Source organism: Equus przewalskii, chromosome 22, assembly GCF_037783145.1.
Source record: "Equus przewalskii isolate Varuska chromosome 22, EquPr2, whole genome shotgun sequence".
In the NCBI taxonomy this organism is placed as follows: domain Eukaryota; kingdom Metazoa; phylum Chordata; class Mammalia; order Perissodactyla; family Equidae; genus Equus; species Equus przewalskii.
In genome coordinates, this window is record NC_091852.1 from 148,853 (window position 1) to 164,420 (window position 15,568).

Sequence of the window (15,568 nt, forward strand, 5' to 3'; positions counted from 1 at the left end):
TAAAATGAACATTGTGCCCCTGAGAAAGAAGTCTAAGGCAGTGACAGTGTTTTGGTTAAAATGTCAAAGGCTGCACCCTTCCGCCACCAGCTGTCCTCTCTGGCCGGGCCGGTCAGCGTTGTTTCTCTGTCCACACAGGGGGACCTGCAAAGGTTGACAGTGAGGTCCCCACAGGGACTCAGCGTGCGGGCAGCCTGAGGGTCAACGGTGCAGTGAGACGGCTCCCTGAAGACTGAGACCAGACACCGGGTCACAACCAGGCGAGCCGCGCAGGCCCGGGGCAGACGACGGGCCCTGCGGTTAGGGCAGAAACAGCTGAATCGCGGAGGCGCGGGTGAGCCGCGATGCGGGCACCAGGTAGCCTTGGTCGGAATGTCTTCTACTTAACGTCGTTCAGAACTTCTCTTTTTCCTGACGAAATCTGGAGAGGAGGAGGCTGCCGTGCTCTCTGAGGCTCCCCCGCCCGGGGGCTGGAATGGCTACATGGAAAGCTCACCACTTGGGGACCCAGAAATGAGAGACTGCCAGGATGGTTAGGTCAATGGGGAAGAAAGGAAGCGCACGTCTGTGTACCATCCAAGGGGAATATTTGATGCCTGCCTGCGGCTCCATCGGATGTGAGCTCTGGCAGGGCAGGGGACGCGTCAGTGTTTGTTCACTGCGAGACACGGCACAGGGACCACGCAAAAGGGACCAGTAAGGACTCGCAGACTGAATGAACGGCAAAACATCATTTCCTGAATCCAGCCGTTGTCCTGTCATTCTCCCAAGCCCCCTGCCCTTCCCTCTGCAACACCTCAAAGAGCATCCCCAGGAGGAACAGAGTGGAGACCACCTACAAAGGAAGAAATGGGGCGACACGCGGTCCCGCAGATCTAGCTAAAGGGCTGGGGTGAGGGTGAGGCCCAGTCGCTCATGTCACGCTGGACTCGGGCTGGCACTCCAGGCCAGTGCTGTGTGAACCGGGTCTAAACTCTTCAAAACCCTTTGTCTCACACCTTACTTTCTTCCTCAGATGGAATTGGAAGCATATTTCACAATTCTATCACCTTCTCAGAGGTTTCAAATACATTCATAGGTCCGAGTGAACCCTGGAGGGGGAGCTTCCTAGGACAATAAGGTGGAAAAAGGAAGACAGCTGGCGGAGGACCATCCTGAATGGGAAGGATGCCAGCTCCCAGGGTTTTATGGTAATTGCGGGCTCTTTCCCTGAATCAAGTTAAAAACTTCTCTAATGCCTTACAGTAGGATTCTAGATGTGTAAGAATGGTCGAACCTATAAGCACGGTCAGTGTACAATATCGCAATGGCAACAGTTTTTGCTGCAATGTTACTGTGCCTCTGGATTGAGTGTCACTTCTCAAGGATATGTCCATTTTTGATGGAAAAAATCTGTAAATAGTTGCTTATATCAACACTCATGTTGTCTCATTTAATTTTCAATACAAGCTTATGAGGTCATTAGTATCATCCACATTTTATAGTGGATGAAACCAAGGCTTGGAGAGAGTAAGTTATGTGTACAAAGTTTAGGCCTACGAAGGATGAGGCTGGAGTCATCTACATGCCAAAGACAGGCAATTGGGTAGTAAATTGGGTCAAGAGGTACTGAAAATTGTTGCTTTTATTGGTTTATCATTTTGCCACTGACTGTTTTAATGCAGACATGGTTGTAACATAGAAAGTTTTCAAAATAGAAGCTTTGGGATATTCTGTAATATGAATTATCAAAGTTTAATATTTCCAGCAAAACATTCTTATTTATCAACTCTCTCCTCCACTTCAATCAAAATAATATAGAGGAAGAAGAGAAAGCGTGATTTTTCATTGCTTCTCCAATCCAAAAAATAAAACAGAAATGAAAGTTCAGATGAGTCCCCAATTTTCTTCCCTTTCATCAATTGGGCAAAATGATCAAATTATCTGTTTTCAGATGGCAACTCCCCATTGTGCTTACACACACACCTGTTGGGTGCAATGCCTAGATCATCAGAGTGTGCAACAGGGGGAAATGTAACAATATTATACCAAAATATGACTTTATCATGCTAGTATTCTTGGAAATCACTAGATTAAACTTTTGATTAAGATAAGTCTTACCTCCATGCTTGTTTTTACCATTTCTCTCATGCACGCAAACTACTTCTCTTTCTCCTCAATGTACCTCTAGGGTTCTCCTAAGAGAGGGGCAGTAGAAGAAGGTCTCATCTCACTGGAATCAGGCAGGCAATGGTAGCCATTTGGCTTACTATTCCAAGAGGCCACCCACAGGGGCCTCCACTGCCCTGCACTGCCCTGGTGGACTCCAGCAGAATTCTAGAATCCACTGGGACCCTGAGAGGGTGGTGGTGAGGAATTAGGGGACTCTTGTTGGCTAATTCCTGGTCTTGGGGACTCTCTAAAAGAACAAGGTAGTTCTAAAACCCCTGTAGCATTTCTAAGCATCTCAAGGACGATGAGGAGAGCCTAGGATTTCTGTGTCCTGGAAGCAACAGAAGTTCCCCAAGACCCCCTAAGAGCCATTGAGCTTTGGGCCAAGTACCAGGGTCCCCAGGGAGTTGTAATCAAATTGGAAACAATTTCTCTCTTAGCCCAATAATCATCATTCTGCAATGATATTTACTCCATGCCTATCACACATGAGGGACCCCAAAACTATAAAATAAAGCCTCTGTCCTCAAGATGCTTTTGTTGGGGAGACAAGATATATAACTTAGTTTTGCTTGTCCTCCTGGTGTAACTAAAACACTTTTCTGGTATTATTCAAATTATCATTTAGTTCCGTTGCCCTCTTTGAACATGAGAAAAAACCTCTTCTTTTACCACTTCCCAAATTTTCTCAAATTCCATTCACTTTCCGTGGAGTCAGGCAATCATCTCTGACACTATCACTGAGCATTGCATGTCAGTAACTTTCTACACTGAGCCCATGGAAATTTAGAAACTTGGAAAGTAGTGTGAGGGTAGGTTGCTATGCAGAGGAGTGGGTAGATTTAGAAGACACACATGCCATATGCACAGTGTAGATGCTAAAGAACCTTGGAATGGTCACCTTGTGTGATCCTTGCTCCCTGGACAGGAAACCAGGAAGGATGGGCAGAGAAATACCCAGGCAGGACAACCAAGCTTTACTAATTCAACTCTTGGTGGGGCTACGAGACTCCAGGGACCTGTGCATTCTGCCGTCCACCTAATTTCTCTTCCTAGAGTGGAAGAACACCGTCTGGGCACAGGATCCTATTAATAATAAAATGGATTTAAAAGAAGCAATTGTTGCCTCCTTCAGTCAGAACTGTGTGCTGTACTGAACTCTTACGTGTTTTTTTCATCAGGCCGTGTTAGCAGTGATAACGAACAAAGACCGGATTCCTTATTCAGAGGGTGGTTAGTTCTCAAAAGTTGAAGCTGGTTCCTCAGTGGATCCATGCATTTGAGGATACAGATCAGGTGTGTTTGAGAGCACAGCTACAGGTCTGCTTTGAAGACAAAGAAACTAAGATACGGAGGCAGTGACCTCTGGGGTTTGGGGCGACACAAGAAAAAACGAACATAAACCACGAGAGTGGAGTCAGTAACTCAGCAAAAAATCCAGAGTTTATATTGAGAAGACTTCCCTGGTTTTGGGTTTTGAGGAGCTCATAGAGGGGATCGGGGATGCTTAATTATACGGTTTTGTTTCCTTTTCGTGGTCTCAAGTTTTTAAAGAATGTTTTGTGTGTGTGTCTTTAGAATTGGTGAATGAATGAACCTCACTTTTTTAATCCCTGAGCTTCTCAAACCATGAGTCACTGGAGCACTGTCATCACACGTAGGCTTACAAAGCTGACGAGGAATGGATCACAGGTCAGGTGCAGAGCTTTCGTCTCTGAGAAATGATCAAGCAAGGAAACACCCAGAGGCACAGGGCAAAACGCCCTCCTGGAAGCCGCTGGGGTGGGGAGATGCGGAGGCCCAGTTCGGCATGCAGCATGCCTTCCGTGTGGCTCACTTGTCTTTTCCTCCTTTCAGCACGACTCCAGGAATCCGGCATCGGCACCGAAGTCCAGAGCCTGGCCCTGGGCAGCTTTGGTGCTTTCTCTCACGATGGAGTCCGTGAGCACATTTCACTTCTCCCGGTGCCCTCCGGCACCGAGAGTCCAGTTTGCCAAGTAAGTGAGGGTGGCTGGGGGTGAGGGACGAGGGCAAAGTCCCCAAAGCTCAGCTTCCTTTTCTAAGCCCTGCTGGCCTGAAGCACATTTAAGTTGCTTCCTCACTTTAGAAAGGAACCTGGCACCACCCTTGATTTTCCATACACCACTGCTGTGACCATCTTCATCTGTAAATGGGGCACATAATAGCACCCATCTTCCAGGGCAGGGGTTCTCAAAGTGAGGTTCCCCCACTAGTAGCATCAGCATTGCTTCAGAACTTGTTAGAAAAGCAAATGCTGGAGCCACACCCCAGGCCCACTGAACAGAAACTTGGGGGATGGAGGTCAGTAATCTGAGTTGTCACAGCCCCCAGTTGACTCTGATGCACACTCAAGCTTGAGAACCACTCTCATGGGGTTGGTGTGAAGAGTAGATGGAGGAGCGTGTATAACATGCTCGGAACAGTCCCGGCACCTAAGCGTTACTTACCCATTACTATCATCGTCATCATCGCTGGAATCCTTCCGAATAGTGCTGCAGCGTGCAGGAGTACCGGGCACTCGCAGATGGAGATGCCCTTCCTGTGGGACAAACCCCCTGGCACGTATATATGCAAGCTGATGCTCTTAACAGCACAGAGGTCTTCTCTTCTTGACCACTTACCATAATCATTATGGTGTCAAAGGAAAAACTGAAGAACCTACATTAGTAAGGAAAGACTTTATTAATGGGGATGATTGCAAGAGGGAGATGTTCAAAGCCTAAACTGGAAATTTCTCAGGAAAGGGGTGGGTGAGCAATGCTTTTATAGGAACAGACCATGGTCTGGTGGCTGTGGAAAGAGTAAGGAGGTAATAAAAACTGCTGTGTGGGAGTCTTGAAAGTTAAAAAGCTGCGTCAAAGTGCACTAAGAGGAGAGTTGGGACACTGAAGCAAAAGTTACAGAATGGGAAGTTCACATAGAGTTTAGGGCCTAGCTGCCCAAGTCATGCCAGCCTAAAGCTATCTTAAATACGAAGTTTGGATCAGCCTTGTCAAGAAACTAACTTTTACTTATGCCATGTGTAGTAGGCTAAGTAACAGCCCCCAAAGATATCAGGTCTTACTTCTTGGAACCTGTAAATGTTACCTTATTTGGCAAAGATTGTGCAAATGTGATTAAATTAAGGATTTTGAGATGGAGAGATTACCTTGGGTTATCTGGGTAGGCCCTAAATACAATCACAAGTGAATGGGAATTTGACAGACAGAAGAGGAGAAGCACACACTGGAGCCGAGGCATACACTGGAGCCATGTGGCCACAAGGTAAGGAGCGCCTGGAGCCACCAGAAGCTGGAAGAGGAGACAAACAGGTTCCTCCCAGAGCCTCAGGAGGGAGTACAGACCTATCAACACCTGGTTTTCGGCCAAATGATGCTGATTTTGGACTTCGGAACTCCATAACTGTGAGAGAATACATTCCAGTGGTTTTAAGCCCCCAAGTCTGTGGGAATTTGTTACAGCAGCCATAGGAAACTAATACACCTTGTTTCATGAAAAGACAGTTTTCAAATTGGAGGAAGAGATCCCCTGGCATCCAAAGGAGAGTTTATGGACTATAGTCTTAGGGGTGGGGAAAAATCCCACAGTGTCAGCTCCTTTGTTACCTACTGCACTCATTTAAATATACTGGTCATGACTGTGCTCATACGGTGTAAAATTAAAATTATTGTAGTCAATCTCAGATTTTAAAATGGAAAGGCTGAGCTTCAGAAAAGCTGTTAGTAAAGTTACATGCAGAATGTGTCTAAGTAAATGCACAAACCACACCAGGAGAGGACATCGAGCACAAAGTAAGAGTTTAATTAATTCTTGTTGATTGATTCACCTACTTAACAAATTGGCTGTTTAACCCTTTGGGAAAAGCAAGGTTACAGGAGCTCAGAAAAATAAGTTATTTCATAAGTGGCTTCATATGAATATCTAATCATAAACAGGCTCTATTCCATAAAATTATAAATGGTAATAAACCACTTTACAAATACAGTTTTCTGGATAATGTTTTTAACAGTAATTCTTGGCGTAGTGAATTTCAACAAATTGGAGAAGGATGTCATATTGGGGAGCGGTGTTCAGTGGCCTCAGGGTCTCGAATACCACATTAGATTTGTTCGTTCCCCTATGGTTTAAAACTGCCTAGGGGTCAGCCCCATGGCCAAGTGGTTAAGTTCACACCCTCTGCTTCAGTGGCCCAGGGTTTGCTGGTTTGGGTCATGGGCACAGGCCTACACACTGCTCATCAAGCCATGCTGAGGTAGCGTCCCACATAGAAGAACCAGAATGACCTACAACTAGGATATACAACTATGCACTGGGGCTCTGGGGAGAAGAAAAAGAGCAAGATTGGCAACAGTTTTAGCTCAGGGCCAATCTTCCTCACTAAAAAGCACAAAAGAAAAACCTCCCAGAGATGTGGTAAAGAATTATATCCTGGTTTACTAGTGAGGAAAAGAAATCTAAGAGATGCACACAAATACTTTCACAGATACTGCATTTTAAACAGGAATCGGGAAGTTCTGCCAATGCATTTTATCAAGGCGGAGCTGAGGCTTGGTTGCTTGACTAAAACATGACCACTTTAATGATTAGCACTCATCAAAGTTATTTTGCAAAGAAATAAGAATACAAGAAGAAGAAAAGGAACACAATGGTTAGTAATAACACATTTTTCTAATGCAGTATTTAACAGATTATGTATGAGTAGATGTCATGAGTTGGAGCAATAATATCTTCCACTCTCTTGCTCCTATATTTCTCCTGAATTTAGGTATTTCTCAATTTAATTTTAGATTCGGGGCACATTTGGTATAAAAAGCATCCATGCTTTCTCCAGTGTATTTGTGTCACATTCCAAGAAGGGGATGCCCTTCTTTGGAGCAGCACCTGCCACACAGCCTCCTGTCAGGCTATTGCTCAAGGCACAGACCTTAACGCAGTAGCAGGTTTTTCCACCATGTGCAACCTTACAGCTCTGTGACTCAAGGGCAACTGCAAAACCCACGTTAGAATAACTAAGCTTTCTTGTGATGGACTTAGTAAACAAACAGACAATGGCTGGACTTTATATGACAATAGGACTCTGACCCACAAAAGAAACGTCTGCAGCAACTACCTCAGAACAGTCAGGACATGTTAATGGCTCCCAACTTCTTACTTTTGCCTCCACTTCCAACCTAGGACAAACCAGAGAAATCCAAATATTCTCCCCAAACAAATCACATAGGACGTTCCATTTCTAGTTATTCCTCCTCTAGCTTCCCCATGACAACAGCCTCTCATCAGGACTTATGGAGGTTCCCCTATTTTTTCATTATAAACTTTTCATCACCCTGTCTTTGAATTGTCTCCCTTGTCAGAGCAAGTTGTTTTCATGTGGGTGGTCTTCCTTTATTTCCATGTGTGAATGATGCTTGTGTTGACCTCCATGATTAACTTCCTTTTAAAAAAAGAAAAAAAATAAAACTCCAGCCACATGCAATACAATATATTTTTGTAACTACCTGAGAACTTCTGGCTCCTAGTTGTGTTTGAGAGGAAGAGGATTCTACTTCCAAGGACATAAAACGAAATGTTTAATAAGCTGATTTTTAAAAATATTTGTCTGGTGCTGGCCCCATGGTCTAATGGTTAAGTTTAGCATACTCCACTTCAGTGGCCCAGGTTCGTGGGTTCAGATCCCAGGTGAGGACATACACGCCACTCATCAGCCATGCTGTGGCAAAGTCCCACATACAAAATAGAGAAAGATTGGCACAGATGTTAGCTCAGGGACAATCTTCCTCAAGGAGACCAAAAAAAGAAGAAATTCGTCTGATTGTGCTCCTACGAAGGTTATCAATTTAATTTTAACTAAGAGTTTACAAACTGCCATGCATTATGACTCCATTGTTGTAAATATATATATATATATATATACACATATAAAGAGATGCCTAGAAAAGAGTTATGGGGGAGGAGACAAGGGGTGTTTATTTTCTAAAATGAATATGTTTCTTATATAATTAAAAAAAGAAACCTCAGAAAAGTTTTTGAATTAATTTCCTTAAATCTTTAGTTATATATATATTTTTTTCTCCATCTAAAACATTTCTTCAAACTGCATAACCTAAACCCTGACATTAAATGTTATTAAAGTACATTTCTTACATCTCAAGAGAAGCACTTTGGATGCATTCACAATGCAGAGAGCCGGAAAGTAAAAGCAGTCTCCGTCTTTCTCGACCGCTTTTCTCCTGTTTATTAAGCCAAATTTCTCAGTAAATAACTCGTTTTGTTGGTTTTGCGAAATGCTCCAGAGGCAGGAAGAATCCCCGCCTGGGGAAGACAGGAAACGGGCATTACAAACGCCACGCCTTCTCTGGACACCTCCCTGGCCGGCTCCCTCCCCTCCCAGGACTTGGGCGCTGACCACCGCGTCCAGCCCCCGGGGTATGGCCGGTCCACCCCAGGGTCCTCCAGCACCCAGCCGCTCCGCCCAGAAACTGGGAGATAACGCGTCTGCCCGCGGCTCTGCATTCTTGCCCTCGCCCCACCCCGACAGTGGACTGATCAGCAATCAGTAAGCTCGATCGTACTGTTCCCGGCCCTCCACAGCTTTCAACCCAAAGCTCCAGGACTGAAGGACACGCAGGGCTACGCTGAAAATCCACATGGGCTCCCTGTGAGCCTCTTTTCCCGAAGCACGCACCAAGCGCATGAACTCGGGGTCCTTAGTCGACCCGAGCGCCCCGGGCCCCACGCGTCTGCCCCGGGCCACCGAGCCCGCACCCGCGGCCGCGGACAAGCCGGGACTGAGCCGCATCACGCGCCGCGAGCCCACGCGCGGAGGCCCCGCCCCCAGGCCGGCGCGGCCAATCGCGACGCGGGCAGGCGGTGGGGGCGGGGCTGGCCCGGCCGAATCCCAGGGCTTTAAATGCGCGGCCCGGGGGGCCACAGCCAGGCGTCGGAGACCCCCGGACCTGTGTGTGCTGACTGCGCCTGCGCAGCTGCGCCCGCCACAGGTAAGCGCCCCAGGCCGGCCCGGCCAATCGCGGCGCGGGCAGGCGTGCCGAATCCCGGGCCTTAAAGGCTGAGTCAGGCGCGCCCGGGCCAGAACCTCTGGCTCGCCGGGTGTTGGGACAGCGGCCTTCGTCTCCCAAGTCCTCCTGCGCAGCTGTGGCCGCCGCAGGTCAGCCACCGGGGCTGAGGCCGAGGCGTGTTGGGGACAGGGCCTGGAGGAGGGGTCGGGGACACGGGCAGGCGGGCGGGCGCCACGCCCGGGAACGAGAGCGTCTGCCCACCCGGAGCTGGTGAGGCTGCGTGGGCGCTGCCTGGAGCCCGGCCAGCCTTGAGGCGTGGGGAGGGGAGGGCGGCTAGGGACCCCGGGCGGCGCTGAGACCTCTCGACTGGGCTGTGCGGGAGCCGGGCAGCCTCAGCGTGGCCTCCACCGGACCGGGCCCGGCCGGGCTGGACAGGGCAGCCTAAGCCGCACGCCGCGCTGCGGGCCGCGCTCCCTGCGCCGCCGCCCGCAGCCGCCGGAGCGGGGCGGTGCTCTGAGCCCCGGGAGAGCCTACTCCTGTCCGAGCGCGGGCACCGGGGCTCTGGGCTCCGTGTGCCGGGACACCGCGTCCCCGGTGTGGGGAGGGAGTGCGGGTGTCGACGCGCAGGCCACCTGTGGGCACCCCGGGGCTCTGGAGGCGCTCTTGCCCACCTTGCCCTGGGAAGGCCTTTCGGAAAGGTTTCTAGTCGAGGAGCAGGGTTCGAAGGCACGTCTCACCCCCGCCGTAGGGTGGTCAAGAAGAAGGTGTGAGGCTTCTGTCCCTGCTTGGGGTAAGATGTCCTCATTAGTGAGGTTTTCCTGGGCCTTCTATAAATACCTGGACCAACAGTTTCCGAGTTGTTGCCTTAAGATTCTGACCTCTAAGGTACCTTGAGACCCTTATCAAAACCGAAATTTTCACTGCACCCTTACAAGGCTGTTTGAATTCCTGTAGCACTTGTCAGCCCACTTTTTGGTTGATGGCTGAATCAGATAGCTCCTCTGTTTTTTGGGTTTTTTTTCTGCTTTATCTCCCCAAACCCCCCCTGTACACAGTTGTATATCCTAGTTGCAGGTCCTTCTAGTTGTGGGGTGTGGGATGCCGCCTCAATGTGGCCTCATGAGCGGTGCCATGTCAGCGCCCAGGATCCGAACCCTGGGCTGCTGCAGCGGAGCGCGCGAACTTAACCACTCGGCCACGGAGCCGCCCCGATAACTCCTCTGTTTGATAAGTCCTTGGCCTGTTTTTCTCCACCCACATTCTTAGCCGCCTTCCACACAGCTGCCGTAAATATTCTGAAGATCTTTCAAATGTTTTTACTCCACCATAGTGGCTGTAAGTTCTCAGCAGAAAGTAGGACAGCTTTTTTTTTTAAGGGATTGGCCTCATCAAATCCTCATTTCTTTTCCCTTCCTAGGTTTTTGAAACATGAATCCTTCACTCTTTCTGGCTGCCCTTTGCTTGGGAATAGCCTCAGCTGCTCCAAAACTTGATCCCAGTTTAGATGCACAATGGTACCAGTGGAAGGCAACGCACAGAAGACTATATGGCGTGGTTGGTAACATCTGAAACTGTCCAGCGGGATCTCACAGAGAACGGTCCATACTGCTGGGAGTTTATAGCCGAGAGTAACTTCTTGAGGCCGGCTCTTACCAAGGCAGTAACTTCATGGCACCCGTTACCGAGCACAATATAGGCATACGTCCCTGTTGTGTGGGTGCTGGAGAACAGCTACCAGACGTAAAAAGCCATCGCTGGCCATGGTTTCTCTTCTCTGTCTGCAAATCCACTTGGTGAGGATGGGTTGGGTTTTAAGTAGAAAAACAGATGTTCTGTTATGTTTGTCTCTAGAATGAAGAAGGATGGAGGAGAGCAGTATGGGAGAAGAATATGAGAATGATTGAACTGCACAATCAGGAGTACAGCCAAGGGAAGCACGGCTTCACCATGGCCATGAATGCCTTTGGTGACATGGTGAGTGTGCCCTGGGTTGCGGAACTTTTTGTGCTTCCTGTCCTCAGTGCTTTAGCAAAATCATCTCTTGCTTTCCAAATTCTGTTTCATTTGCCTTGAAGACCAATGAAGAATTCAGGCAGGTGATGAATGGCTTTCAAAACCAGAAGCACAAGAAGGGGAGAGTGTTCCTTGAACCTCTCTTTCTTGAAGTCCCCAAGACTGTGGATTGGAGAGAGAAAGGCTACGTAACCCCGGTGAAGAATCAGGTAGGACAGGATTCAGATTCAGATATTCTTAAGAGTATTTAGGCATATGGGCTATTGTCAGTCTTTGTATTTGTCTTGTAAACTGACAGGTTTTTTATTTTCAGGGTCCATGTGGTTCTTGTTGGGCTTTTAGTGCGACTGGTGCCCTTGAAGGACAAATGTTCCGGAAAACTGGGAAACTTGTTTCACTAAGTGAGCAGAACCTGGTGGACTGCTCTCGGGCTGAAGGCAATCAGGGCTGCAATGGTGGCCTGATGGATAATGCCTTCCAGTACGTCAAGGACAACGGAGGCCTGGACTCAGAGGAATCTTACCCATATCTTGCGAAGGTAAACAGAGCTCCTTATCTTGTCATTCCATTTCTGCTTTTGAAAGTTGAACATTTTCAGAGGTAACAGTCACTTTATTCAGCATTCACATTTTAGATGCAACCTGTCAGAACTGTCGTTATAAATTATCAGTCTTTGCACAGTTATCTGATTAGGTGGTTAACATATTGCTATTCTTGCTTCATGTAACATGGAGAATATATGCACCATTCTGCATATAATATAAATTTCTCCATAGTGAAAAATTACTTATGGACAGGTAGACCTAAAGGGTCTTATTGAAGAAACATCTGCTGATTTTTCAATTTCAAACTAACCAATAGCATTTTGCTTTCTGGACTGCTTTATAACAAAGTTGACCTAGACATCATTAAGCTGCAGACTGCTGAGTTGTGTGGTCCTAGAACTCGTGTTCCCCAGGAGTGAATGGTAGTAATCATTTCTCTCTCTCGTTACCTTTAAAAGGAAGGAAATAACTGTAATTACAAGCCTGAGTATTCTGCTGCCAACGACACTGGCTACGTGGACATCCCTCAGAAGGAGAAGGCCCTTATGAAGGCAGTGGCTACTGTAGGGCCCATCTCTGTTGCTATTGATGCAGGCCATGAGTCCTTCCAGTTCTATAAATCAGGTAGATGTTACTCTTTTTGTTATAGAAATTCAGGCAGGCAAAACTGGAAAGCGTCACCATGGTTGACTTTTTCATATGGAGGCCTTCTTTCCAGGACTAGAATTTGAGTGTGTGCATTTAACATAGTGATGTTTCCATTTGACATTGTACTTTAAGTGTTTTCTCAAGATGACAACCTCCTCATAAATATTTTTAAATGGCTATGTAATTCTATAAATACAACCTAATTTATGTAAATATACTTCAGTTGTTGGATCTTTTTCCCAGAAATTTTTTACTATTGTAATTAGAACTGTAAAGAAGCCCGTGGCTCAAGTATGTTTTTGTTTTGTGCTTTTTCCTTAGTTGACATGCTAAGAGTAGAAGGGATTATGCTAATTAATATTAGTAGACAAGTCCCGAAATTACCTTTGCCTTGATAACTAGATCTTATTATTGGAAACCTTTTTTTTTTCCCTTTGGTAAAAAATATTTTGGATTTAGTTGAATTGTTGATTTCTAGTGAGTTGAGTTTGACTTTTTCCTTTTTATCAGCTTTACTTTTTTTTTTTTTACTTTCCCAGGCATTTATTATGATCCGGACTGCAGCAGCAAAGACCTGGATCATGGTGTTCTGGTGGTTGGCTATGGCTTTGAAGGAAGAGATTCAAATAACAATAAATTTTGGATTGTCAAGAACAGGTATAAAACTTCAAATGTTACATTTATATTTTAAATTGAAAAGGGAATCCTTGTTTGGAATCAGTATTTCGTTTCAAGTCCAAAAAAGTTCAAATTTGAAGTCAGGAAAGTCTTTCTCCTGCTTAGGGTAAACACAGAAGTACTGATGTTTGATTTTAAGATTCTGTAATAAGCTTGTTGGGGTTATTATTATGTATTTGTAACATGGCATTTCTAAATTCTGAAAATTTTCTTAATTCAAAAACATGTCTGGCCCCAGGGGTTTCAGATAAAGGATTTTGCACCTGTAGGTTGAGGGCTGGTTTCCCTTTTCTGTCTCAGGTTTTTCAACAAGGTATAGTGAGCAGAAGCATCTGTCTCTGTGATTTCTTTAAGTCTGAAAGATTGTCCAAGACTCCAGTGGCCTCTGTGCATCCTTCCTGTTACCATTTGTTGCCCTGCCATTGCATTCTGCTTCTCAGCTCTCTCTGCCTTGAGGGCTGTCAGGATCAGTTTTTACAGCTAAAGTTCTTTCATTGAGATGAAGTGTAGGATAGCCTGTGGAGATAGACTGCTACATTGGAATCCCAGTTTCACCTCAATTTCCTGTCTTATAGAAGTTGATAAGGAACCACGGAAAGTAATATACTTAGATTTTAAATATGGACTGTTATTAATGAAGCTAATGTGTACTTGATTCTTTGTATAAAACAGAAAACATACTCTTCTTTCAGTTGGGGTCCAGAATGGGGCTGGAATGGCTATGTAAAAATGGCCAAAGACCAGAACAACCACTGTGGAATTGCCACAGCAGCCAGCTATCCCACTGTGTGAGCTGACGGACAGTGATGGAGAGGACTTGAGGACAGCTTATCCAGAGGAATTTTATCTTAAAACTGAACAAACCCTTATGCGTAAGATAAGACACTTGAATCTTTGAGGATCCAAGTTGTGATTTGAATTCTGTGACATTTTTATAAGGGTAAAATGTTACCACTACTTTAATTACTGTTATAAATAGCTTTATAATGTTGAAGACTCATTGCTTAATTCTAAGAATTTTGAATTTCCATTTTTTAAAAGGATATATAAAGTTACCTTTTAAAATAAATTTTAATTCACTATGTAGAGATGGAACTTCTTTCTGTTTGTGTAATTGGAAACTATAATTGGGCTATAAAGACATAACTGAATGTGCCAGTGGTGCCTTAGGACAAAGACATTGGGTGGCCTTCTGGGTCTTTTAGTTATAAATATGCAGATTTTATGTCAGCTGTTCATTGGCCGTGTTGGCCCAACACTTGAATCTAGCAAAATGTGACAGACAGTCTGGAAGGACAAAGGTAAATTGTTTGAATAAAGAAAACCAATTCACTTTGTAGAAAAGTGAATAGGCATACAGATTCTTAGGTTTTAGATACTAGAAAAGGAGATCCTCTTCCTTTGACTCAAGATTGTCATAACCTAGTAAAGTTACAGGATGAAAGTCTCAGAGCCAGTGACTGAAGTACCCTGAATTGCTGGGGAAGACCATGTGACTACTCTGCAGTTGAGTAAGGACCAGATAGAAGTGGATGGCCAAGGCTGTTTTGTCTTCGTTCTGCCAAGTCTCTGATGGCATTCCACATAACACTCCTAGGAAAAGCCTCATTGTTACCTAGTGTTAACAAAAGTAAATTTAATGGTGTGATTAACCATTAAATCATCGGTAATAACTGGAGAAATGTGTTCAAGATCCACAAGAGAGGAAGCTGGGCTAAAAAAATAGTCCTCTGGCCTTGGAAGATTGGTGAGAGGTCACTAGGGCAAACTTGGGCGTAGCTACCTAATCTCTGAATTAAAAAATAAACTCAGAAGGAAACAAAACAGCCTAGCATATGGTTAGACGCCTAACATATATATTTTTAGTAAATACAAATAAAACAATACCTTTGTGTATTTAAAAGATGGGAAAGAAATATGCAAAGCTTCTGGCTAAATTATGGATGATTATTTTCCTTAACCTATTCTGCAGCAAACATCTATTTTTATTAGCAGGAAAACAAATAGTAAAAATATACCTACATTCTGCAGGCTGAAGAAGCATGTGTGCGTGTGTTTAAAATCACATGTTCCCAATCAAATGAGAAAATACAAGGAGGAAGCTGGTGAAATAGTTAATCTAGCCATCGTCCATTGTGAAAGGGATGAGAGGGGACGGCCGGAACTATGTATCCCACAAAACCCACATCAGCCTTTGTCCACAGCCGATTGTGGAAAACGTAATCTTCCACGTTCAGTCTGAGTTTCTGTGAGAAAGGCTGCTTTCATCTTGCTTTGCATCAGCAGGCTGGCTCTGAGTGCTGTCCACAGAATCCTGAAACAACTTGGGACTCTAAGGAAGCGTCTGGGTGCTAAACTGAACAAAAGTGTGATGGCTTTTTATTTAAATAATACAGTTTCAGGTCTTAAAGCAGAAGACCCCTCAGATGTCTATGAGATTTGATGTTTTTATAGCTTTCAAAGATCTTTATATTTTAAACTGTGAGAACTTCCAAA

The 15,568-nt window shown here is 45.5% G+C and overlaps 1 protein-coding gene and 1 long non-coding RNA gene across 5 annotated transcripts; one reads left to right on the forward strand and one right to left on the reverse strand.

The window, feature by feature from the left end:
• Window positions 1-5,954: 5,954 nt before the first annotated feature.
• Window positions 5,955-8,962, reverse strand: LOC139078456 (uncharacterized). The gene is made up of 3 exons (XR_011531408.1): window positions 8,858-8,962; window positions 8,317-8,484; window positions 5,955-7,606 (listed from the first exon to the last, which is right to left on the reverse strand). It is a non-coding gene; the product is annotated as an uncharacterized lncRNA (long non-coding RNA).
• Window positions 8,534-14,158, forward strand: LOC103563220 (procathepsin L). 4 transcript variants are annotated; one of them, XM_070589889.1, is made up of 8 exons: window positions 8,534-9,170; window positions 10,606-10,742; window positions 11,040-11,162; window positions 11,264-11,410; window positions 11,515-11,739; window positions 12,205-12,370; window positions 12,934-13,051; window positions 13,765-14,158. In XM_070589889.1, exons 2-8 carry the CDS (start codon window positions 10,617-10,619, stop codon window positions 13,862-13,864), a joined length of 1,005 nt encoding a protein of 334 aa, XP_070445990.1. In that variant the 5' UTR covers window positions 8,534-9,170; window positions 10,606-10,616; the 3' UTR covers window positions 13,865-14,158. The 4 variants fall into 4 exon arrangements, with proteins under 4 accessions (XP_070445990.1, XP_070445989.1, XP_070445991.1 ...); XM_070589890.1 differs by having other exon boundaries at window positions 9,023-9,337; XM_070589888.1 differs by lacking the exon at window positions 10,606-10,742 and having other exon boundaries at window positions 9,022-9,170.
• Window positions 14,159-15,568: the final 1,410 nt, after the last annotated feature.